The sequence below is a fragment of the Vidua chalybeata genome, chromosome 11, assembly GCF_026979565.1.
Source record: "Vidua chalybeata isolate OUT-0048 chromosome 11, bVidCha1 merged haplotype, whole genome shotgun sequence".
In the NCBI taxonomy this organism is placed as follows: Eukaryota; Metazoa; Chordata; class Aves; order Passeriformes; family Viduidae; genus Vidua; species Vidua chalybeata.
Genome location: NC_071540.1, coordinates 20456867 through 20482011, shown reverse-complemented (window position 1 = coordinate 20482011; position 25145 = coordinate 20456867). Strand labels below are relative to the sequence as shown.

At 55.6% G+C, this 25145-nt stretch overlaps 2 protein-coding genes across 2 annotated transcripts in view; one reads left to right on the top strand and one right to left on the bottom strand.

Annotated features, from left to right (window-relative positions):
* Positions 1–17441, top strand: part of FANCA (FA complementation group A) — a 33009-nt gene extending 15568 nt beyond the window's left edge. Inside the window, exons 21-43 of the mRNA XM_053953185.1 lie at positions 290–366; positions 2378–2482; positions 2971–3113; positions 3586–3656; positions 4763–4862; positions 5711–5910; positions 6047–6143; positions 6597–6773; positions 7792–7865; positions 8407–8535; positions 8985–9051; positions 9275–9441; positions 9736–9841; positions 10681–10740; positions 11098–11202; positions 11829–11941; positions 12651–12792; positions 13832–13894; positions 15075–15180; positions 15540–15615; positions 15994–16135; positions 16689–16778; positions 17177–17441. Coding sequence (XP_053809160.1) covers positions 290–366; positions 2378–2482; positions 2971–3113; positions 3586–3656; positions 4763–4862; positions 5711–5910; positions 6047–6143; positions 6597–6773; positions 7792–7865; positions 8407–8535; positions 8985–9051; positions 9275–9441; positions 9736–9841; positions 10681–10740; positions 11098–11202; positions 11829–11941; positions 12651–12792; positions 13832–13894; positions 15075–15180; positions 15540–15615; positions 15994–16135; positions 16689–16778; positions 17177–17284 — 2518 coding nt within the window. The 3' untranslated portion in view covers positions 17285–17441. The remainder of the gene's footprint in view (positions 1–289; positions 367–2377; positions 2483–2970; positions 3114–3585; positions 3657–4762; positions 4863–5710; positions 5911–6046; positions 6144–6596; positions 6774–7791; positions 7866–8406; positions 8536–8984; positions 9052–9274; positions 9442–9735; positions 9842–10680; positions 10741–11097; positions 11203–11828; positions 11942–12650; positions 12793–13831; positions 13895–15074; positions 15181–15539; positions 15616–15993; positions 16136–16688; positions 16779–17176) is intronic.
* ZNF276 (zinc finger protein 276) lies at positions 17357–25067 on the bottom strand. Its single transcript, XM_053952430.1, has 11 exons — positions 24923–25067; positions 23439–23748; positions 23280–23332; positions 22172–22672; positions 21262–21340; positions 20140–20220; positions 19722–19832; positions 19572–19647; positions 19089–19206; positions 18751–18850; positions 17357–18135 (listed from the first exon to the last, which is right to left on the bottom strand). The coding sequence occupies exons 1-11, from the start codon at positions 25065–25067 to the stop codon at positions 17850–17852; spliced, it is 1860 nt and encodes a 619-aa protein (XP_053808405.1). The 3' UTR covers positions 17357–17849.
* Positions 25068–25145: the final 78 nt, after the last annotated feature.

Genomic DNA, 25145 nt, shown 5'->3' with positions numbered 1-25145 from the left:
ACACTCTTCTGGGGTCTTACACATCAACTGGATATGAAACAGGCATTAAAATATTAATTAATAGCATGTACAGTATTGGGTTTGTGTGTGCTACACGTGTGCAATGCTTGCTGTGAAAGCCCGGGGTAGAAATCTCTGCCCCTCGTGTCAGATGATTAAAAAATGCTTCAGATGCTCCTTATGCTTCAGAGTCCCTCTAATTACATTTCATAGAAGGGCTGTTGTTTGTGCTTATTTAATAAAGGCAGTTTGTGGTTATGCAGGGTAATACATCTCTTCTTTTTCACAGAGCTGACAAAATACCTTCAAACTTGTACTCCGCCTACCTGCAAGCCTGTCATGCTATGAAAGAGAAGGTGTTACAAGGTAAAAAATACAACATTTACTTATGGATCAATGTGAAATGTTAATTTTTCCTCTGCTGCCCTCCTGAATTGAAAATTTTCAAAGATTTATGGCCAAATAGGTATTTAATCCATATAAATAAGTGTTAAGTCCTTTATGTTGTATGGAGGTGTTAAATTCTTACTCCTGCAATGACTTTTTTCTGCCAGCCTTGCCTGGGTGGGATTTTTGCAGTTCCTGGGAGCCCTGTGCAGTGCTGAGGCTGCAGATGATGCCTGAGCCTGAGCTGGCTGAATTCCACCTCCAAGACCTTTCCATGAATCAGCGTTTGCAGCCTGAGCTGCTCAGCCCGGGCTGGGAATTGCTGTGCTGGGAGCCTGCTGTGCTGATCCCTTGTGCAGTGACACTTGTGCTGTCCTGGCACCCTCTTTTAAGAGGGGATTAGGGAGATCTGGGGGGGCAGGAGGGGCTGGGAAAGGGATTGCAGCTCCTGCTTTATGGATGTTTGGGTGGGAGGTGATCCCGGGTCGCATCGCTGCAGCTTTACTGGGGCAGGATTATGGATATTTAATGAGGGTGGTTAATGAGCTCTGCTGTTCCTGTCAGCCAGTGGGTGTTTCAAACACACCTTCAGTGGTTTGCACACGATGCAAAGGTCGGGCTGGGCAGCAGAGGTGGCTCCCAGAGCAGAGTGTGGTGGGGAAAAGTTACAGATTGCTGCTCTGGCTATGAGATCGATCTGGAGCCAAGCCCTGCTCGGGGCCTTGGGAGCTTTCTGGAGGTGCCGTGGCTGGAGAGGTGTCTGGCCACGGGGTTGGCCTGGCAACCAGGGATGGATCCCTGCTGGGATGGATCCCTGATGGGCCAGGATGGATCCCTGATAGGCCAGGATGGATCCCTGATAGGCCAGGATGGGATGGATCCCTGATGGGATGGGATGGATCCCTGATGGGATGGATCCCTGATCCCTGTGGGCTGGGATGGATCCCTGCAGGATGGGATGGATCCTTGATGGTATGGATCCCTGATGGGCTAGGATGGATCCCTGCCAGAATGGATCCCTGATGGGATTGATCCCTGCGGGCTGGGATGGATCCCTGCCAGGATGGGATGGATCCTTGATGGGCTAGGATGGATCCCTGCCAGAATGGATCCCTGATGGGATAGATGGGTCCCTGCGGGCCGGGATGGACCCGCAGGATCCCGGCAGCTCCGCGGGCTCCCTGCGCTGCCGCTGACCTCTAGTGGCGCCGTGTGCCGCCCTCCAGAGCAGCCTGAGCCGTGTCCCCTCCTGTCCCCTGCTCTGGTCCTGTCCCCGTTCCCTGCCCCACCCCCGGGCTCGGCACACAGCCGGGATTTAGGGCAGGACTGGGCACGGGGCAGCCCCAAACCCCATTTGTCAGTGCTCGCTGCTGCACACGCCGGTGACTCAGTGGGCTCCCAACACCTCATTTTACAGCGTGTTTACAACCAGTGTCAATGTCAACCTTTGTTGTTTGCTGTTCTTGCTGCTGGGTGATTTATTCCTGGCCCCTGCACGAGAAGCCGTTCCTGTCTAACGAACTCTGGGGGGGTTTGGGGCTGTGGCAGTCGCTGGTGGCATCTTTTTCTAGTGGGGAAAGGAATTTTCTTTTATTCCCTCTCTTAAACAAAAAGCCAGAGTAACTTGGGACATCTGGAGAAGCTGATGATGTATCCATGCTGTAATGTCTGTCTCTGCATTCTGAGCCTGGCTCCAGTCTTGAGGACAGCAAATGTTTCTGTGAGGGGCAGAGCTAAAGGAAGTGAGAAGAAAACTCTGAAAACAGAACTTTTTTGCCTCTCGTCTTTAAAAACTGAATTCCTTTTTGCAACTAGGCATAGACCCATAAATTATTAATTAAATAGCACATTCTGACTGTAAAAAACAAAGCTCTGTGTGTGGCAGACTGACAGTTTGGGGTTTTGTTAGAACTTCAGGAAAAGTAAATTCTGCTTCTGCAGAAAGTGCACGCAGAGATTGCTGAATGCATTTCCTCTCCTCCTTGTCTAGATGACTCCAAAGCAGAGCCCAGCCTTTCCAAAGAGCCTTTTGAGCAGCTGAAGGCTGAACTAGCTGTGCTCAGGACTCTGGTTGTGGACCAGGCTCAGTGGGAAGGTATGAGGGAGCTGCTGCTCATCGACTGTCCCAAAAGCTGCCTAAATAAAGTGTGGCTGGTGCTGGCCAAAGGCACAGCAGGAGAACAGCCACTGCCACCTGAAGCTGGCAGTCCTTCAGAGCTGATAATCCTTCCAGCTATGAATATGTACATTTTAATGTCTGATCCATCCCCATGCCTCATTTGGGGCTTATCTTTGTGATAACCACAGCAGTCTCTGCTGCCCCACTCCTGGGGCTCACCTGGCCCCCTGTGGAAAGCATTTTCCCCTCTGGTGTGAAAACTGCTCCTGAGGTGTGCTGGTGATAGAACTGGGAAAAAAATAATGCTGGGGATGCTGATCCACCGTGTCCCAGCCAACGTTTTTTGCTTATTAAAGCTTTTCCTACCATACTTTTGACCCTGATTGATCCGAGTTTATATTTTGCTTGTTCTTGCTGCTGTGGGGGGCTGTGAATGTTTCACGCCTGTCCCCCTGTCCCCGCAGCGGTGGCAGCTCAGCTGGCCGTGGTTTCAGACAGACTCCGCGGTGTCCTGGGGGACAGCAGTGAGGAGGACGAAGCTGCTCCTTTCAATTCCCCGGTCCAGGTGGCCGTGCCTGCCCCCGGGCTGGCACCCTGCCACCAGAGCGTGAGTACCAGCTGGCCTGGGTGGGGCTGGGCAGGGAAAATCGCATCTGCACGGGAGGTGTGAAAGGCTGCTTTGTCTGCAGGAAACACACTTCTTTTGTCTCCCTTTACGCTGCCCTGCACAGACTGTTCCTGTGTTTTAACACCTGGAAGTTGCTGGATGACAGGATCTGGAGATATTTTCTACCAGAGCAGTCCTGTGATGGGCAAGGCTTTCCTCGACAGCCTTGTCCAGGTGTTTGTTGTGTGCTGGGCTCATTCCTGGGCTGTTGTGGGCTTCATTTTCCATCCTTAGTGGCAGTGGATCTGTACAACTTGTAGTGAATCTCATTGACCAGTTTGTTTCCTTGTTTTAATGTCAGGAAATGTAATATATACAGAGCAGAAAACGAGGTTTAGGTATCCAGCCTGTCAAGCAGGAATTAGCAGTGTGGGTTTTATTCCAGGTTTATTCCTGGTGCCTTTTATTTCAGGTTGTTGATCTTCTGCTGACATCATTCTGCCAAACCCTCCTGGCTGCTTCCTCTTTTAACCCTCCTGACAGGTAAGATGGGACTCAAAGAGTAGGATAACCAAAGCTGGGTGATAACCAGAATTCCAGCACTTGTGCAGGGCTGAGGAGGGACTCTGGGTGTTCTCAGCTGGTGCCAGGCTGGCAGCTGCAGGTGAAGTGTCTGCACTCCAAGAACGAATTCACTCTGAGGCCCATGAGTAAATAAAACAAGTTTCTGTTGTTACAGATCCCTTTTGGCTCTGCTCTGAGCTCTGTGCCAGGGGTTGAACAGCCCCTAAAACAGTGCTGGGTGTTTCAGCCCAGGGTGGGGGACGGCGGCGAAGCCAATCCCTTTGCTCCTGGAATTCCTTCCCTGGCAAGGGCTGCCTGGGTCCTGGCCTGGCTGAGGAGGAGAGGCAGCAGAGCCTGCCCTGGAGCTGGTGCTCAGCTCCTCCTCGTGTAGCAGAGCCTGTAAACATCACGGGCAGCAGCGTGTCAGTGGAAAATCACTTTGCTGGGCAAGGAGGCTGTGCTGAGGAGCTGGCTGGGAGCCCAGCTGCCCTGGTGCTCTCCCTGTGCCTTGGCAGCCGGGCCATCCTTCCCTCTCTTGCACTGCTCTGCCCCAGAGCAGATGAATCACTGTTAAAACCCTGACTGAGAACTCCCTGTGACAAACAAGAGTCCCAGGAAATGGTGTCTAAACCCAGTTCCCACCTGGTCTCCTCTGAGGATGGGTTTTTCAGTTATCTGGGTGGGAAAATCCCTCCCTGCCCCTGCTTTACAGCAGGGCCTCGTCATAGCAATTCCTTCCTGCTTTGTGTTTTGATCCCATTTATTGCTCTGCCTCTCTTTACCCTGTGCCCAGGCAGCTCCTCCTGTCCTTATTGTCACCTCAGAGGCCACTTTGGCCTTGTGAGGTGACAGCAAGGATTTGAGATGCCATCCATTGTGTGAGGCAGGGCACTGGTGGGGGTTCTGTAGGGGTTCTCTGCTCAGGTACCCCAAAAGTGCCCCTTCCTCTGAGCCTGTGGGTGGAATGGTAATTGTGCTGTGTTTACAGACAAGCCTGGATCAGCTCCAGGGTGTTTAAGCATTTTTAATTACCTGTTCCTGTGCTGGGGACGAATTTAATGAGCTTGTGGTTTCCCCTGCTGCAGGCAGGGCCCGTGCCTCTCCCTGCTGGTGAAGATGATGTGTGGACACAGGAATCTCCTGCCTGCACTCCTGGCCAGGCTCTGCCAGCTTCTTTATCACCAGGTCAGTTTTCCAGCCAGGAATGCTGTGCTGCTGAAGGCCATCCTACTCCATTTCCTGACCTGGGGGGCATGGGCATGTCCCTCCCACTGTGGAGGGACTTCACTGCCCTCCAGGTTTCCAAAAAATACCCCAAAAATTTGGTCAGGGAGTATGAAGCTGCCCTCAGGAACGTGAGGAGAATTTTCCCCTACAGAAATACTGCTTGTGGAAGGTTAATGCATTCTGAGACATTTTAACAGAAGCTAAAATAGGCAAGTTTAGGAAAGAGACAAAAGAAAAAATGGTAGAATGCTTCATTCCTAAGCTTCCACGTTGAATAATTCAGTAAAAATTTAAAAATAAAACTAAGGTACTCCTGTCTGAGCTGCAGCAGGGCATGGTTTTGTTATTAAAGAATTGCTTGGTTTATTTTATCTACCCTGTGATATTGCAAGGGTGTAAATAACTGATAGATGACATTAACTGTCAGAGAGGCTAAAAAGCCTTGAGAATCCCAAAATCTGAATTTACAGTGAATTACTTCAAGTTGCTATATTACAGAAGCCTCCAGTTCTGCTGGGGGTTGTCTCTCATCTGCTCGGTTTTTGCTGCACTACTGGTGATCAGAAACAATGTTCTGCTCCTTCACTGAGCCTGAGGATCTTCAGAAAGGTGTTTTGGTACAAAAAAGGGTATTTCAGAAAGGTGTTTTGGTGCAAAATGTTACAACTGTTACAAGTGAAGTATTACAGTATCAGAGATGAAATTACAAGATGTTACAATGATACAAAATGTAAGAATATTACCAATGAAAGGTTATAAAGTTACTAAAAATATCTTTCCTGCTCTTCACTTACTTTACCTTCCAGGGTCCTTCCCTCGGTGCTGCTCATATTTTAGGACTGGCAGCTTTTGTGATCCACTTAAGTGAATGCAGAGCTTTAATTCCTGGCGTGGAAGCCAATTTTGGGGCCTCTCAGGCTGTTCCTGGAAAGGCCCTTTCTGTTTCAGAGTACTGGAGCTCCTTGCTGGTGTGCAGGACCGAAGAATCATTTGCCTTCTGCTTGAGGTGAGATGGGGCATCCACCCCCTCCCTGCTCCCCCAGGTTTTTGGGATGCTGGGAAGGCTCCCATGGAGAATTTCCAGAGCTTGTGGAGGTGGTTGAACCAACTAGACAACGGAGTTCTTTCCTTTTCTCTCTCAGGTTTTGCACTGCAGCAGCAGCTTATCTGATGTGCAAGTTTTCAACCTGCTCCCATGAAGATTTTTGTGCCTTGATTCCTCCTGGCCTGATTAAAAAGGTAAAAGGGGAAAAGTTTTGCTGTAACCTATGAGAAAGTTCAGTCTCAGCCCGACTTCCTGCTGCAGCTCCCTGTGCAAGTGACACTCACACGAAGAAAACAGTGTAGAAATACTTCTCTGTGCCCTCCCCTCTTAGCCCTGGGTGCCTCTGCTCGTGGGGCAGCTGCACACAAGCAGAGGTGGCTCTGGGGCTGCTTCTGGGGCAGCCAGTGCAGGATGTGCTGGTTTTATTCCAGCTGCAGCACTTTGTGCAGGATGTGCTGGTTTTATTCCAGCTGCAGTCCCTCCTGCAGGTTGTGCTGGTTTTATTCCAGCTGCAGCACTTTGTGCAGGATGTGCTGGTTTTATTCCAGCTGCAGCACTTTGTGCAGGTTGTGCTGGTTTTATTCAGGCTGCAGCAGGTTGTGCTGGTTTTATTCCAGCTGCAGCAGGTTGTGCTGTTTTTATTCCAGCTGCAGCACCTCGTGCCACGGCTGAGCTTGGAGGCTCGGGGAGTCCTGTGTGAGGAGGCCAAAAGTGCCCTGAGCTGGAGTTCCCTGTCCTGCCCCTCTCTGAACTACAGGAGAGCCAGCCTGTGCTTATGGAGGCAAGCAGGCTTCCAGGAGCTCTTGAAGGAAAAGGCATTCCAGGTATAAATCTTTTCCACCACCCAAATTCACCCTCTAATTCTCATTTTTTTAGATCTGCCCTTTGCAGTTTCCTTATTGGTGATCAAAAGCTTCTTGTAAGAACTTAATGCCTGAAAGTAAGAACTAAACACCTGAAAAGTTGTCTGACAGCTGAGCCATGTGGGCTGGGATGAGTGCTGGGTGTTGTTTGATGGGGATGATAAGGTAGAAAGACAAAACCAGAGGTAAAACTTTTGTGTCCTACTTCTTGGAAAAGCAGGGAGCTTGGCAAGCTGTAGAAGCTCAGGAACTGCAGAGCACAGGCCTGTCCATCACCCTGGCTCCCTGCTGTGCTCTCTGGGAAGTGGTGGAGAGGCAAATAACTGGAAATCCTTGCTTTTCAGGTGCTTTGTGTACATGCCAATGTTCCCCTGAGCCACCTTGGGTTGCCTGCCTCAGCCTGGCTCAAACCATCTCAGCTATTCCCTTTGTACCACCCCTGCAGAGTCTCTGCTTTGACAGACTCTCTTTTTTTTAACCCACTTCCTCTAAAACCAGTTTGTCTTTGTGCAGAGGGGTTTGTGGTGTTCCTAGAGTGACTCCTTGTGCTTGGCTCAGTGTCCAGGGCTGGAACACCCTGTGTTATAACCTCTCTTTGATGCTCACACAGCCTGCCTGACTGAGGAGCTTGGCTCATTTTGCCTTTATTTCTAATAACACACATTCATCCTGGTATCTGGGCTTGGAGGTGCTGAGTGTGTTTGGAAATGTCAAAGGGGTGGGGGTGTGTGAGACAGGCTTTATGGGATTTCCATGAATTTTTGAAGGCCAGCAGAGTTTCAGCTTGAATTTTTTATAAGAGAAACAGCACAGGAACTTCCTTGGGTTGATATCTCTTTTTTTTCATGTCTCTTAATCCACATGGGATTGTTTCTGGAGATGAAGTGAAGTGGGTTTTATGCTGGGCAGCAGGTGGCTGTTCTGCACAAGTTATTTCCCTTGCTGTTCTTCCCTGCTCCTAAATCCTGGCTTTTCCCAGCTATCTTTCAGAGAGTGGCTGCTGATGGAGCTGGAGGTGTGCCCTGAAAAGGACATTCTCTCTGCTTCAGAGAGGTAAGGGCCAAGGGGCTCTGTTGGAAAGGGAATAGTCCAGGAGTGTCCCATCAGAATTAGGGAAAAGCGCTGAAGATCAGGAAGTAATTCAACAGTTGCTGCAGGATACAAGTGCCTGTTGCCTGCTGTGGTTTGTCCTGAGTTCAAGCACTGCTGGAATGAGGTGTGTGTGTGTTTTCACTTGAGCAAGGCCAGGCTGGACAGGGCTTGGAGCAGCCTGGTCTGGTGGAAGGTGTCCCTGCCCATGGCAGGGGGTGGGACTGGATGGGCTTTCAGCTCATTTCCACCCCAAACCATCCCACGGTTCTGTGAGGCTCACCCTGCACGTGCAGCCCTCCCAAACCACTTGTCAGAAACTCTCCCTGATTCTGGAAGCCAGAGCTGGGTGGGGTCTGCTGGAGGACTCCTTATGTCTGAACTTACCTGGAGCTTTTATCTGAGCTCACATCACTCATCACTCTTGATGTGTGAGCTTCCCTTTACATCAAGGGAAGGGCACCGTTCCGACAGATTTCCCATCTCCTCCTTTTCCACACTGCAGACAGGATTTTCATCACTGGGCCATCTATCAGAGGTACCTTCCTGCACCCTCTGCTGCTGGTGGCTGTGATGGGGACCTGGAGAAGGCGTGTGGAGTCATCATCAATGCCATCCTGGATTCCTCGCAGAGGTATTCAGGGCCATGACTTCCCTTGCTGGTGGTGGCCCTGAGGCTGTGCACTGGGAGCTCGTCCCTTCCCTGGGGCTGGGGAAGCCATTCCCTGCTGGTCTGGCTGGAAGGGGCAGCTGGGAGGTGGGACTCAGCAGTCTGTGCAGAAGCATCCTGCTGTGGGGGGCAGAGGTCTGGGGCTGCAGCCACAGAGAGGCCCTCGGCTGGCTGGATGTTTAAAGCTGGCTTTGTACTCAGCTTTGTGTGGCCACACAAGCACCAGTGCCCTGGGGGAGTGGCTGGAGCTGGAAAATGAGGAGGGAGCTTAAAGGAGAGCCACTGTCTCAGCTACAGCTTATTTAAGGCACAAAGTTTCAGCTCTGTGTTCATCTGAAGCATCTGACTGTGTTTGAACTGTGCTTTCCCCTGGGCTAGCAGGGGGAGTTACCTCGTGTGTCCCCTCATTTCAGGCTGGACCTGGGTGGCTGTGGCCAGTCGAAGATGTCGGTCAGCCCCGAGATTCTCTGCAGGCTGCAGGTGATTTCAGACTCTGAGGTGGATGTTTAGTCCTTGAACTTGACCAAACTATTCCCTCATTGCTGGCTGTTGGCGAGGCTGCATTGGGCTCTGACCTGTGAGCTGAGGTGTGGGGATTGAGAGAGGTTTTTCTTGTTGATCTCTGGTTGCTTCAGAGAGACAAAGAGGGTTTGGGAGCAGGCTGGTGCGTGGCCCTCACTGGTTTCCCCGCCACCCTGTTCAGGAGCTGGTGCTGGAGCTGAGGTGCAGGCCAAAGCTGCTTCCTGGCTGCTCAGCTGCCCAGAGACACTTCCTGTTTGAGATCCTCCAGGGAAGACTGACAGGCAGCCAGCACGGGTCTGCTCTGGGAGAGCAGCTGTGGAGGCAGCAGGAGCTGCTGCTGCACAGGAGGTAAGAGCAGGCCTGAGCAACTGGGAATGCCTCCAGCAGCCCTGCTGCTCAGGGCAGGCTGGTGTGTGCAGCGTCCTCCCCTCTGATTCCACAGCAAGTGACAGTGACACTGCACGGCACGGGGACAGCTGTGCAAGGCACACTTATTCCCTGGCACCCACTGGAATTAGCTGTGTTTCCATGTCCCATCTTGGGCTACCAGTTGCCCCTGCCAGGCTGGATGTCACACATCTTCCTGGGGAGGCTGATTCTCTCCCTGACAGTAACCTCAGTTTTCATTCTTCCCTGCCCAAGGATTCTGGTGGGGCTGCCTGCATCCACCCTGATCACCACGTGTTGGAAGGGGAACAAAACAGTGTTGGACTGTGACAACTTCTTTTGTTTTGTGAACTCTGAGCTGGTAGGTGCTGTGAGCCAAATGGTGGTTGCTCATTGGTAAATGCTCTAGATAAAGACCTTAAATTTGAATTTGGGGAAGGAGGTCACATCCAAACTACCCAGAGAAGGTGTGGCTGCCCCATCCCTGGAAGTGTTCAAGACCAGGCTGGAGCAACCTGATCTATGGAAGGTGTTCCTGCCCTTGGTCCCTTCCAACCCAAATCATTCCATGATTCTGTGACTTCTGGGTTCATTCATTCAGAGTTGTGGTGGCATTTGACACTATTAAGAGCAAATCCTTGGGTGTCACTTTGTTTGGTGAAGTGGGTCACAGACAAACTTACAGTGCTCCTGTGAGGCCTGGGAGGGGCTGAGCATCAGCTCTTCTCCAAACCCTCTCTCATGCCAGCACTTTGAACTGTTTTGCTGTGGAGTGAGATCCTCCTCATCCTCCTGAGAAACATCCAGGGACATCCCTGCAGCTTTCTGGGAGAAGGTCATTTGACTTGCAGGTCCCTCAGGACCCTGCTTTGTGCTCCATGGAGAGCTGATTTCTATTTATTCATCCTGACTGGCCTTTCCAGGCCCTCCTGTGCTGCCATATTAGGCACAGCCAGAAACCTCTGATCCCCCCAGGACTGGAAATCCATCTGCTGTGCCATCCTGGGTGCAGGGGCTGTGCAGCTCAGCTCCTGGGAGAGCCCTGCACAGAAACCACGTTCCACCAGCTGAGCTGACGTTCAGCATTCACAGGGTGGCTCTGTGCTGGCTGAGCCCTGAAATGCTCTTAGGAAATCCTATTGCAAAGGGAAGGAATGCTGATGTTGTTGATTTTGTTTCCCTGTCCATGTGTTCCTGCAGAAGAACGTCAGTTCCAGGGGGTATGCGCTCTCCTACGACATCACAGCTCACTTCTTCAGGGTAATGCTGCTTTTGTCCCTCTGCCTCCCTGTCCCTGCTCAGAGCTTTCCTCCTGACACACCAGGTGCAGGAGGAGCTTTCCTCCTTTGCACCCTCCTTTTGAGAACTCTTGGTGTAATTCCGAGAAGAGCAGTAACCAGGAAAGTGAGGGGGAGCCGCAGGGGGAAGGCAGTGGTGGAGGTGAATTTTAATACAATGCAGCAGAGCTGGTGGGAGGAGGAGCTGTTGGTCGATGTTTCTTTTGCTGAGCCGTGCTGACCCCTACAGTTGTCTCTGATCAGTTTACACACGCTCAGCGAGGGCTTGGAGCAGCAGAGAGGGATGTGTGGAGCCATCCTGTCATTTGTCCTCTTCCAGGGCCTGCTGAGTGCCAGCCTGGACTGTGAGGATGCAGCAGAAGGGGTCAACGAGGCTCTGGCCACGTGTCAAACCAAGTGCCCCGTGGTGCTCCTCTCTGCAGCGGTGACTGATCTCATTTTGGTGCTCTGACTTTGGGGGGAATCCAGCACCAGCTCAGAGAGCTTGTGTTAAACACTATCCAAGTGTGTAACTTTCAACAGAAACTCTTAAAGCCTTTGGAAATCGGCAGGGTGTTTTAGAGCCCTGGGTATCACTGATCCCAGCTCTGGGCTCCTCGGGGTGTTGCCACAGGGTTTTGTCAGAGTGGGAGCTGGGAGGCTTGTCCTGGTCCCTGATGCCCTGTGTGGGCTGGTTGTCACATCCAAGCAACCAAAATGCCCCCAAATCCCAGGTGTTATTCTGTGTGTAACTCCTTGTGTGCAGTTCTACACAGGGATGCACATTTTGGTGCATGTGTTGAGCGTGGCCATCACCTCTGTGGAGCAGTTCTTTCATTCTGGCTGCTCCTGCCAGAGGAGTCCCAGGGCCCTTGGTGTGAGCACGGTCACAACTGACCCTCTGCATTTCCAGGATGTGGAATTTCTCCCATTTCTGATGTGTGCACCTACAGCTTGGGCTTTCCACCAAGGAGAGGGGAAGAACCCCTTTCTCTGAGTCCCTGGCTGCACCTGACTGCAACCACTGAGCACCCCACTACTGATGCTGCTGGTTTCCATCTTTGTCCCCAGCTTTGGTGGCCAAGGCTGGAGCCAGTACTTTGCTCTCAGTGGAAGAGACTCTTTGGGGCTCCACTTGCAGAAGAACTGGACAGGCTGAGGGGCTGGCATGGCTCAGGTACCAGGTGTGTGTGAGGGATGGGGCAGGGAGCTGCTCTGCTGGAGGAGGGGATGCTCACGTGGGCTGAGCCTTGCAGGACAGCTCTAGACAGACTCCCCTGGAGGGCTTAAACTCAAAATGGGTTGTGATAATGATTTAGTCTGGCCCTGTGTGTGATGTGGGTCAGAGTGCTTCCCCATAAGGACAAGGGAGTCTCTGCAGAGGAGGCTGGAATGCAGAGCCCTGGTTAGGCAGAGCCTTAGCACGGTCTTGAGTCATTCCCAGGAGCTGCCACACCCTTTGCTCCCTGGATTTGGGGAATCTGGGCTCCTGAAGCTCTCACTGGCTGCTTGCTTCCTTCTTTACCTCTCCTCACACTGTCTGTCAGTGCCCTGCAGCTTTTCTCCAGAAGCTGGGAATTTATGTAAGAATCTCCCTGCAGGTTATGGCAGGTGATAATCACATGCTTCTGTAGTATAGAGTTACTGCCTGTCCAACTGCTGATAAAAGAGATTTGAGAATGCTTCTGTCTGCCTCTAGACTTTGGCTTTTTTACAACTGTCTCCATGTAGCACCCGACTACAGGGAAAACAAAATGAAGAGAATGATTTTTTTTCTTGTCCCAGTCACAAACTTGCACCTTTTCCCAAGTCCCTGATTTCCTCCTCATTCACAGCAGTACTTTTCCCCCTTTTTAACCTGCAAACCCATGACACGTTTGTTCTGTTTCCCAGGTTCCTTTGTTCAGGAGCAGCTTTCCCTGTCTCTGACCCCCCTTGGCTCTCAGCTGCCTTCCTGCATGGTGCCATCCTGCAGCAGTCACCACGAGGACGAGGGACAGAGGCACTGGAGAGGCTGGGGACTGACACAGAGCAGGCAAGGCTGGGTGCATTTCGTGTCTCTGCTCTTCCCTACACCTGAAAACCAGAAATAGGAGGTCTCTAACTGAGAGAAGTTGTCCTGAGATAGTGCTGCATCCCTGGTGATCCCTGCTGGGAAGTCTTGCTGGTGGATCGTTGATAAAAGGTGGCTGTAAATTGTCGGTTGCTAAATTCTTATCCTGAAGGCAAAGTTGTTGCAAACTTAAACTTTTACCTCAGACTCTGGCTCCTGTGAAGTCTGGGAGGGCTGTTCAACAGCTGCTTTAAAAACTGAAGCTGGAGAGAGCCCTGCAGAGAGGGAGAGCTCGATCCGTGGTGTGCCAGGATTCCCTCTTCCTCCAACAGCAGTCCTTGTGGATTTCAGCTTGGGCAACTTGGCTGGAAAGTTAAGGAAATGCAGGAAGTTTGTGAGACAGCAGTGCAGGCATTTTAAGGGCTCTGGGAAGTTGTGCTGGGATTCCCAGAGACAGATTTCCTGAGGGTTTTCCCAAGTCTGGTGCAGGAAATGGCTCAGCCTGTCACCTCAGTGCAAGGGGAATTCTCTGGAGGGCTCTGAGGAGGAAGCTGGGCTGCTGCCCTGCACTTCTGGCTGTTGATTTTCCAGGGAAGAGCCAGGGTCAGAGCTCAGCATGGGGAGTGTCCCTGTGCCAGAGGGACACAGGTGACAGTGCTGAACCTGGGCCTCGAGTTTACTCTGGGGGTTTTATTGCTGCAGGCAGCAGCTCCTCTTCCTGTGGGATTGACTCCTCCACTCTTTGTACTGGTCTGGAGCCAGAAGCTGCCAGTCAGAAACTGGTGTCACTGAGTGCACTTGGCACACAGGGAGTAACTGCAGCTTTCCCCTCAGAATTCCTGGAGGGTGCCAGGGGCAGTGAGAACTGTGGGAGGGCTGGGGTAACTGGGGTCCCACAGGTGAAACACTCTGAGGTTCATCCAGGTCCAGGCTGGGAATGCACCTGGTGAAATGTTCATATTCCCTGACTGGGAAGTCACCACTGCAGGCACAACTGACAGGCAGCCTCTTTTCCTTGCAGCTCCTTGTTGCTCTGCTGTTCTTCTCAGTCCTGGATCTCATCTCAGCCAGAATAGCACCAAAGGTGAGTTCAGCCCCAAGGGAATTCTCACGACACTGGATGTGTCTGATCAGCTTGGTTTGCTGCCCAAAAATGCTTTGTAGCAGCACTGGGAAGGCTTGGGAGCTTGTTCTGCCAGGAGGAAGGGATCAGCAACACCCCAGACAAGCCTGCTGAAAGCCCTTCTGTTCCCATCAGATTAAACCTGAGTTTTCCTCTCACTGACATTATCTCCCCTTTCACTACTTTTATTTCTCCTCCTGGATGATTTATTATTTCCAGTTTCCTGTTCAGACTTTACACCTCCCAGGTAGTGCAGGAACCTCATGTCTCACTCAGCTTTTGTGTAGCATCTCACATCTGTCAGATTGGTGTTTTTCCTCAGGCTGGAATGTGGTACCTCATGGGAGAAGGGCTGCTCAGGAAGGAGGAACATTCGTTTCCAAATGGTTTAATGCTATTTAGTGAAGGAGCAAAGATGACAGGCTGCTTCCAGCCTGCCCTGAGCATCCTGCTGCCTGTGAAGGCTTGTTTCTGTCCCTTTGCTGTCACCTCAGCTTTGAAGTGCAGCCATTTGGGGAGTCACCTCACAGATGGGATCAGGGAGCAGATCCAAGGCAAGAATAACCATTTGGTCTCAGTCTGCCCGTGGGAGAGTCTGGGGGAAGAGCCAGGGAGGAGAGAAACATCTTGAGCAGACAGAGCTGGGAGGTTAATCCCTGTGAAATGAGTAATGAAAAAAGAAACCCCACAAAAATCCCAAGACATGTTGTCACTAGAAAGGTCAGAGGGGATGGAAGCTGCTCCAGTGAGGTGGGTGCAGGATGTGCAGTGTCTCTTGGTTAATCCAGGTTGGATGGGGCTTGGAGCAACCTGGTCTAGTGGAAGGTGTCCCTGCCCATGATGGAGGGGTGGAACTGGATGATCTTTAAGGTCCCTTCCAACCCAAACCATTCCACGGTGCAGCTTTCCCCTCTCTCAGTGGAGCCCTGTGGTGGCCTGGTTCAGTGAGGAAGACACTGCCTTGCTCTGGTGCCCAATTCCCCTGGGGGAATCCAGGCTGCCAGGTGAGGGGAAAGACTTGGGGTAAATTCCTCAGGTCCTTTAGCAGAGCACTTCACGTGCAGTCTCTTGTGGGGGTTCCTTCCTGCTTGGATGCAACCACAGCCCAAGAGGAACAAGACCTCTCCTTTCTGACACCCAGGAAGGAGTGGATTTCCAGACATCTCTGGAATGGTCCCTGCAGATCCTGCAGTGCCTGGAAAGGAGGGGCACATCCTGGCCACTTCTCTTCCATTCAGCAGAGGGAGGTGAGTCCTGTCCCCAGGGGCTGGAAGGACGGGTGACCCATCCCTTGGGTTGGAGTGTCCCTGTGAGAAGGGGCTGTTGGGCCTTTGGAAGCAGCACGAAAACCACTTGTGTGAGAGCTGAGAACATCCTGCTCCTATCCCAGACTATGGCAGACCCAGGAATGGCTGAACTCAGCCTTGTCCCTGCTGGTAGAGAAAGCCTGAGGGGACAACTTGCTTCTCTTGCCGGTCACCACCCCCAAGCATCCTTATTTACTGTGGCCTGGAAGGAAACTGCGCAGCCCCTGTGCTGCTCCAGAAGTAGGAAGGGTGAGCTGAGGCCCTCTGAAGGTGCTCAGTGCTTCTCCCTGTCCTTGCAGACCCTGGGAAGGGCCGTGTCCTGCGCAGCGCGGCCTCGCAGCGGCACACGCGGCTCCTGCCCCTGGCGTTCTACAGGTACCGACCTGCCGGGCTGGGAGGGAGCCCTGGGGGGTGTGGGTGATGGCTGGCACCCACAGCAGCTGGCACGCAGGTAACAGCACTGCTGGCCTGTAGGTGAGCACAGTTACCTCTTCCCTGAGCAGGACAGAGAACCTCATCAGGCACGGTGCTGTCTGAGGAGCCCTGTACCTTTTGCTGAAGAGCTTTGCCAGAAGTGTCCCTTCAGCCCTGTGCTCCAAACACGAGCTTTATAGCCAGCTTTGCTTCCTGGGTTGGCCCTGCACGCCTTGGGGACTCAGATCAGACAGGGCAGAGCAGCAGCTGTGTTTGCCTCGTGCCTGTGTGTGTCCCATGGAGCCAGAGCTAACAGAGCCCATGTGTGACCCCCTCCAGCCTCACCCCCAGCTTCCACCAGGAGCTGCTCCGGCGGGAGCCGACCTTCCTCAGCGTGGCACTCCAGATGTACATCCAGCTGCTCCAGCTCTTTGTGGAAGGGGAAGTCCTGCCACAGTCTGATCAAGATCCCACAGAGCACGTAAGCAAAGCCTGGACTCTTTTTTTCTCCTGTCACAGACTCCCAGAATGGTTTGGGTTGGAAATTATCTTAAACCTCATCCTGTTCCACCTCCTGTCATGGGCAGTGACGCCTTCCACTGTCTCAGGTTGCTCCAAGCCCCATCCAGCCTGGCCTTGGACACTTCCAGGGATCCAGGGGCAGCCACAGCTTCTCTGGGCAACCTGTGCCAGGGCCTGCCCACCCTCACAGAGAAAAATTTCTTCCTAATATCCAGTCTAAATCTACCCCTCTTGTAACTGATCCTATTCTTTAGCTCTTCCCCTGCAGCAGCACTTGCAGCATTTCTCTTGTTCCCACCTTCCGTGCAGAGCAGAGGGAGCTCGTGCAGGTTCCTCATCCCCTGGGGCAGAGAGGAACTGCCAGGGCTGCTCCAAACCCCGAGCACCCCCCTGCCCTGTGGGCTGTGACAGCCTCGGGTGTGGAGTTGTGGCTTCTGCTTCTCCTCTGAAGCAGGGACTGGGCTGAGGGTGGCGTTTTGCCTCCATGGCCGTGTCTCTCCCGTGTCGTGCAGGATCCCTTGGAGCTGATCTCTGCAGCCCGGCAGTTCCTGCTGGGAGCCATCCCACACTGCCCTGCCCAGAGCCTTGGGAACACACGGCCGGTAGGTGCAGCGCTCTCCCTTCTCTCCCTGTGTGAGCTGGGAGCGCTGCTGCGGCTCCCTCGGGCACTGATCCCCACCTGTGCCAAGCTCCGTGCTTCCCTGACCCACCCGGGGATGCCCCGTGCTGCTGGAACTCACCTGGGAGCAGGGGCACACCTGCTGCTCAGCCGTGCCATGGCCACATCCTCCACCGTTCCCAGCACATCCGACCCTGCCCTCGTGTGGCCATTCCCGCTCGGTACGAGGGAATTGTCAGGCACAGCCACGGGCACGAGCGGCAGTTTTCCCCCTCCTCCGCCTGTGCTTGGCTCTGAAGGCAGCAAAATGCCCCGGTGTTGCTGGAACTGGCTTTGGGGAAGCACGAGCAGATGTAAACTGGCTCCCTGCCCTCTCCCCAGCTCCTCAGCACCTGCGAAGAACTCGACCCAGAGCTGGGAGCCACCCTTCTGCACTTCTCACGGCCTGCTGTGGACATGGAGCTGGAGGAGGAGCTGGAGCTGTTCTGAGGAATGGACTCAGCCCAACATCTCACTTACACCTAACACAAAGAGCCACCTTTCTCACCTGGGCCATTTTTTTCAAATTACTTTGTAAATAATTTATTACAAGCATAACCATGAAGCTCTTGTTACAATAAAAAGTAGGTTACAAATTTTCCGTTTAGACTTGCTTTGGGACTCATAATTATGTTGGATTTTTTTTTTTTTTCCTTCTTTTGCAAAACAAAATGTCTCCTTAAAGTTGTCCCACTGTCCTCTGTCCCCCTTGAGCCCCCGGGGGCACCTCTGTGCAGGCAGGGAACAGTTGTGGCCAACTTGGTTTCTACGACGTGTGCGTGGGGCTGGGGACGCGGAGGGTGCTGCCAGCGTCCCTTCCCCTGGGATTAGACACTCTTAGTACAACACTGCCGAATCAGACGTGAGCATGGAAATCACTGCATGAGAACAAGCCTTTTCTGAGCAAGCTGAAGCTAATTCCATGGAGTTCTTTGGGAGACTAAAACGTAGATTAAAAATCTCCAGTGCCGTAACGGCTTCTACGGGGCTGGGCTGGGAACGCGTCCCCGTCCCCTCAGGTGGGCTCGGGCTCCGCAGTCACTTCTGGCTTCACCGCCTGGCCTGCCGCAGTCCCTGAAGGAGTGAGGAGCAGGATGGGCTCTGGCTCCAGCGGCTTGCCTTTGTCCTGAGTCTGGGTCAGAGGGTGCACCATGGACATGTGGACGTTGAGGTTATGGGCCTTCTCGAAGCGCTTCCCGCACTGGTCGCAGGCGAACTCCAGCTCGGCCTCGGCTTTGTGTTTGGTCATGTGGTACTTGAGGGAGGCGCGCTGGCGGCACTGGAACCCACAGATCTCACACCTGCCGGGGCAAAGGGGGCTCAGCACCAGCCTGGAGGAGCGCTGGGGCCAGAGCAGGTGCTGGGAACGGACATTTCATTGAGTCACAGAATCCTGGGGCAGTTTGGCTTGGAAGGGACCTTAAAGCACATCCCATCCTGCCCCCTGCCATGGGCAGGGACACCTTCCACTATCCCAGGCTGCTCCAAGACTCGTCCAACCTGGCCTTGAACACTTCCAGGGATGGGGACTCCACACCTTGTGCCAGGGCCTCACCATCCTCACAGGAAAGAATGACTTTCTAATATCCCAATTAAACCTGCCCTTCGGCAGTGGGAAGCCATTCTCCCTTGTCCTGTTACTCCAAGACCTTGTCTCATATCCCTCTCCAGCTCTCCTGGAGCCCCTTTAGGCCCTGCAAGGGGCTTTAAGGTGTCCCTGGAATCTTCTCCAGCCTGAACACACCCAGCACTCTGAGCCTTTCCTCATAGCAGAGGTGCTCCATGACCCTGTCCTCATTCATTCCATTTCAAGTGATCCAGCCAGGATGCTGCCAGCTCCGGGCAGGGTTTACATCTCAGAATTACTGTGCCAGGGTCAGTGACTGACCCCTCTGATCCCCGTTGGAATCACTTACTGCAGGGGCTTCGCTCCCGAGTGCCGCATCTGATGGACCGAGAGGTGTTTGCGTTGCTTGAAGGTCTGCCCACACTCATCACAGATATAGTTCCGTACCTCTGCCACGGAAACGGGAGAGTCACGGCTTCTGCCGAGCTCCTGGGATGTGCCCCGCACACGCAGCTGCCCACGCTCCCTGTGGGAGCCTGAACCCCTCCCCTGCCTCACGCCCCCTGCTTGTTCCACGTTCACAGGCACACAGGGAGCCCCGTCCCCCCTTCCCCCGGAGCCTCAGCACCTCCAGACAGGGAGCCACGAGGCACTGGGCATCTGTGCCCTGCCAGCTGTGGGACTCACCCGTGTGGATGAGCTTGACGTGCCGCTGCAGGTACCGGTCGATCATGAACACCTTGTTGCAGCCAGGGTGAGGGCAGGGCCTCTCCCGCACCTCCTCGTGGTGCTCTTTGATGTGTTTCTGCAAAGCAAGGACAGAGCTTCTGACAGGGAACAACCTGGATCCCCAGACACCGAGACCAGTGTGTGCAAAGCCAGGATTTGCATCCCGATCCACCCCTGGCAGCAGGGGCTTCAGCTGGACACACTGCAGCCTGTTCCAAGGGCTGCTGTGAGCCAGTGGCAGGCTTCCAGGACAGGAGAAACAGGGAGAGCCAAAGCAGATTGGAAAAGGCCAGGTCTCCCAGCAGGCTGCTTTTAGTGGCTCACTGCCTCCTGCAGAGCAGGGTGGGGAATTAAACCCATCAGGGATCCTCTGCTCACATGGAAGTGGCTCCAGAGTACCGGGAGCCACCGGCGTGGGGCAGGAGCAGAGCCCGAGCTCACCTTCATGCCATCAGCCCCTCTGTAGACAGCGGTGCAGCCCTGGTAAGGACACTTGTAGATGGTGGGCAGCTCCTCCCTGCAAGCAGAGGTGTGTGAGGTGGTGTGGGCGTGGGGCTGCAGCCCAGCCCAGCCCTGACGGACCCTCCTTACCGTTCACATTTGATTTTTTTTTTCCAGCCTGGCTTAGGACCCGGCTTCTTCCTTATTTTGGGCTCTTCCGCCTTCTTTGCTTCTTTACTGTCGCTTTTCTTGCCAGAAACCCTCCAAGAAAGAAGCAGGACAGTGGCTTAAGACTTGATCTTGGTTTTAGACCCACTGAAGTGTCCCCAGCTGTTACAGCTGCCTGTGACCTGGCAGAGCAGGAGCACACACAGCCCCAGGTACACGAGCCGGGCTGTGCCTGTGCCAGGCTGGGGATGAGGGCCCAGCCAGTTTATCCCAGTGGGGAGCTTGGGGGCATCTCTGTGACCCCCAGGCAGGAATTTGTAGGGAACAGAGCCACAAGGAAAGGCATGTCGGCCCCACAGGGGTGGGCACCAGCCCCCCACCCCCCCTGAGAGCCCCTTACTTCTTCTCGGGGTAAGGCTCGAAGGAGTCATCTGAAGATTGCACGTTTCTCTTCTCGCTTTCATCGTCGCTCAAGAAGTCCCTGAGAGAGAGAAGCTGCCCTTTACCAACGTGACCTCGGGCTGACCCTCCAGCAGTTCCCCATTCCCAGCACATCCATCTCCCCCACGGCACGTGTCCTCCTCCCCGTCCTCTCCCCAGGCAAACACAGCGCCGGTGAACACAGCAAAGACCCAAACCAGGTCCTTTTAGGGCTAAATCTCTGCAAGAATAATCAAACCACTGTCAGGAGAACAAAAAAGCGGCTGTTACTGAAAGGATCTATTCATGGGTGAGGGATGTGGCTGCTGCTTCCTCTACTGGGAAAAGGAATTTTGTGGAGCAAGAATGTCACATAATTGTCTGGCGCAGGTTAATGAAGCTGCGGGTTGTTCTGTTTTCCCTCAAATGTAACAGCCACATTTGGATTTTTCTTTTTCCTCCTTTTAGGCCTTAAGCCATACAAGAAGCAATTAATTCCTGAAGACAGGAAATAGGCAATAAATCGTTGCAGGCCTTTCAGCGTGACAGCTGACAGGCTCAGCTGGCACTGGGGTCACTCTGCACTTGGCCCTTTAGACTCGCAATGCCTGGATTCGTGTACTTACAGCCCCATTCCAAACACCTGTGTTGGACTGAGCCAAATCCTTGCTCACAAAAGACTGCAGAGCTGCCAGGTACTTCCCTCTCCCATTTCCCAGTTAAAGGCTCTCCCCCAGGAGCAAATGGGAGCCACCCCGTGCCTGCATTCCCACTCCCACTGCTCTCCCGCAGCCCCAGCCGCGGAGGGAACTGCCCGGAGCTTGAGGGGCTGCAGCAGCAGCTCCCAGCACGGCTCCTTCCCCAGCAGAGAGGGGACAAAACAGGGCCAGGATTGCTGGGAGCAGCCCACAAACGCGGAGCACACGTGCGTGCAAACCCCCCAGAGCAGAGGAGGGAGCTCAGAGCCTCAGTGCCATGAGCTCCTCAGTGCCATGGCTGCAACAGAGCCCCCGGCGCTGGTGGAGAAAGAGCTCTCCGGGCTGGGGAGTTCCCACTGGCAAAGAAGACAATTTAGGCTATTTTAAACCCACTCTTCTCTCACCCCTCAGAAAGGTCACTGAACTCGTCTTTTACCCGCTCATCCGACGTTGCAGACAGAACCTGCTTCCCACTCAACTGTCCTAGGGAATGAAGGAGAACACGGTGCGTTACAAGGAAAAGCAGCAGACCCACGGCGGCCGAGGAGGAGCCGACTGCTCCGGCTGCACTCGCGTGGTCACACCGTGGGGAACACGTGGCAATCAGTGATTGTTTGAACCAAACTGTCCCCTCTGCCCAGAAACGGCTCTCCCTGCGCTCCACCCTGACCCTGCAGCTCCCAGGAGCAGCTTTTGGTTCCTCCTGTGACACCTGTAACTGAAAGAATTGTCCCCAGGCAAGTCCCAGCCGCCATTCCTGTGTCCAGCAGCAGACACCTCCTGTGGGTGCTGGAGCTAAACACAGCCCCACTTCTGGAACTCAAAACGGGTGTTAATTCCTCGCTTCTGGAAGTGGTGTTTGGGGCAGTGCACCCAGCCCAAACCCACTCAGCAGTTTTCTTTCAGGGGCAGAAGGGCCCCCTGGGATTCAGCATCAGCTGCTGCGCAGCAGGGAAACCCAGCTTCAGGGTCGAGCCGAAAGAAACATCTGGCAAACATGGTGCTGAGGAACCACTGACCATTCCACATCCCCAGGAAGAGCCTGGCAGCAGGGTCTCCCCTCTATCAGAAAGGGAACATCACACAGGGCCAGGAGTATGACCCCGTGTTCCCCTGTCCCTTCTGCACAGCTCAGCGTCCTCCCCCTCAATCAGAGGCCAATCTCTGAGCATCTCCCAGAAGGATCTGCACCCTCCTTGAGGAACAGCAGTCTCCAAGGCGAGGAGCCAGCCCCTTGTCGCTCCCTGGGCCACCTCTCCAGCTCCCTGGCCTTCCCCTGAGGCCAGGACAGAGATCAGGAAGCAAATCCCTTACCTGTGGCAGTGCTCAGAGGGGAGACAGGCTGCGGCAGGGCCTGCTCCCGGCCGGAGGCCGCGCTGTCCAGCCGCGAGGGAGACGGATCCCTGTCCTGCGGCGGCTCGCTCTCCACACGCGGTGGCACCGCCGTGGTCCCTTTGTTGGCGGGCTGCTGGCAAGGAGCTGTCCTTACTGGAGCATGCTGGGCTTTGGGAGCGGGAACAGCGTCGGCATTGTCCGCCCCGGCCCCGTTGTCAGTCAAGCGCTGCTGCGCCGAGCCCTTGCTCCACTCCCGTTTGACGGACAAGGCGTTGTCGAGCAGCACGGAGCTGCAGTCCGAGTCCGTGTCCATGACGTAGTCGTGGCCGTCCCCGCAGCCCCAGACGGCGCGGATGATGCCGCAGTACTCGGAGGAGAGCACGCTGCGCAGCCCGGGCACCGAGGCGCAGCCCCCGGCGTGCGCGTGCGTCCACGTCACCAGGCTGTGCAGGCACTGCGGGCTGGACGTGATCAGGTCAACTGGCCAGGGGAGAGGCAGCACAGTCAGGCCTGGGCACGGGGGGGGGGGGGACACGCAGGGGACAGGGATGTGGATCTGCTCCCACCCAGGGCTGCCCCACGAGGCAGGTGGGAGCCACCCCAAAGGGCTGCACCGGGGCAGTGCCAGCGCCTGCCAGGATCACAGAACCACTGAGGCTGGAAATGACCTCTGAGATCACCGAGTCCAACCCATGACCAAAAACCACCCTGTCAGCCAGAGCGGAGCACTGAGTGTCACATCCAGTCTTTCCCTAAACGCCTCCAGGGACAGCGGCTGCACCGCCTCCCTCCATCATTCCCAGCTGAAAGGGTATTTCCAATTGTCCCCAGTGTCCAGCATCAGCTGGGACAGGCCTGGCACTGCCACCAAATCTGCTCTGCCTGCTCATCCTACCCCCAGGTGAGCCTCTGCCTGCCTGGCCCAGCTCAGGAAGGTGAAGATGCTCTTGGGAGGAAGGAGAGCCATAACCAGCTGTGCCAAAGGACACCAGAACCCCCCCCCCGGGCCGTGGTCATTTCTCACCACCCATCAACCCCAGCCCTCTGCTGGTGGCGTGGCAGAAGGAAAAGGGGAGTGGGCACTCACCCAGGCAGGAGGCACCTCCTTCCATACCCGGCTGCGCCTGGACCCCGCTGCTCCTGCAAAAAGCAGAGCGGCACGGTGGGCTTTGGGGGTGGCGGAGGGACCGCGCGGCGGCAGGCGGCGGCGCGGCGCCGCTCCCGGGAGGCGAGGGAGGCCACGTACTTTCCTTTGGACTTGGCGTGGCCCGTGGGCGAGGCGTTCACCCTCTGGATGAAGGCGCGGAGGACGCTGCGGCACTTGTAGAACTGGGCATGGCATTTCTTGCAGACGAACTGTGGCAGCGCGGGGTCCTGCCGCACCGCCACGCCCACCAGCCGCTGGAAGTCGGCGAAGAACACCTGGTCCACGCGGCGCTGCTTCTCCGAGTTCTCCCCCAGCACGGGCACCTTCCCGAAGGCATTGCGCAGGCTCCGCGAGGAGAACTTGCCGTGGCACAGGCGGCAGTAGCCGGTGCTCAGGGCTCTGCCGATTCCTGCCCAGGAGGAGCAAACGCGGCTGCTGAGGGACGGCTCCGAGGCACCCAGAGGCGCTCCCCTCCCCTTCACCCCAGCTGCCTCCTTAGCCCTGCCTCCAGCAAAGCACGGAGCACCCAGGCAGGAAAAGACCCCTCTGACCCAAACTCAGCCCTTCTGGCCGCCCTGTCCCAGCGGCAGAGCCTCCTCTGCACTGTGGGGTTCCCGGGACTCTGCCAATGCCTTCCCTTGGTTCCAGCAGCTCTTCCCGCGGGGTTTACCTCCCAACAATTTACAGCTGGCACTGTGTGCCTTCGCTGCCCCGGTGCTGGCCGTCCCTTTCCTCAGCTCGCCAGCAGTGCCCTGGAGTTGGGGCAGTGTCACCTGCGGCATCCCCACCCTGTGGGATAATCTGCATCCCTCCGCTGCACCCCGAGCGTGACGGGAAGCCCGAGCACAGCCTCCCCCCGGCCGTGCTCCGAACGCCGGGGTGGGAGCGGGCTCCCCTGCCCGGAGCACCCGGGGGCCTTGGGAGCGACGGGGCTCTCAGCACACCCCGCGGGGCTGGTGACAGTGGTGCGACAGGGCAGCACCTCCCGGCGGAGTGTCTTGGGGGGGGGCTGGACCCCCCGTTCGTGCCACCCGCTGTCCCGGGGCAGCCGCCGGTGTCCCAGCACCCACCGGAGCCGTTGGAGATCCCGCTTATCTCCTGCCCCAGCTGCAACACACCCGGGTATCAGCCACCCCAAACCGGGATGGTCCCAGGCACCCCCAAACAGGACGGCGGGAGGGTCCTGACCGCGCTCAAACCGTGATGGAGAGAGGGTCCCGGTCACCGCCAAACCGGAGCAGGCAGCGGCCGAGCACCCCGAGATAGCGGGAGGTTCCCCCGCTCTCCCTCCCCGTGTGCCCAATTCCTCCTTACCTTGCCGTTACCGGCACCGGTGTTTCGCGGGGGGGAAGAAACTCCACGCAAACGGGCGAATTCTGACCTGCCGCCCGCTCGGCACCGAGCCCCGGGACGGGGGCTGTGACCCCGGCAGCGCGGAGGGAGCCCCGCCATACCGAGGGCTCGCCCGTACCCGGTCCTCGCGGCCGGTCCAGCCGGTGCCCCCGCAGCGGCTCCGGCCCCGGGGAAGCGACTCCGGCCGCGCCCCCGCTCCCCCCGCCCCGGTTCCCGCGCTCGGGCCTCACCTGCCTCCGGTGCGCAGGCCGTGGCCGCGGGGGGCTCGGCGGGCTCGGAGCCGCGGGCGGCCGTGCCGGGGGTCCGGCGGGGCGCGGGGGGGGCCCGGGGGCCGCCCGGGGCCGCCAGGAACCGCCCGCGCCGATCGCGCTTCATCGTCCCCGCCGGGCCCGGCGGCTCCGCCCGCCCGCAGCGCCCCCGCCGGCCGGGGGGACCCGCCGCGCCCGGTCCGTC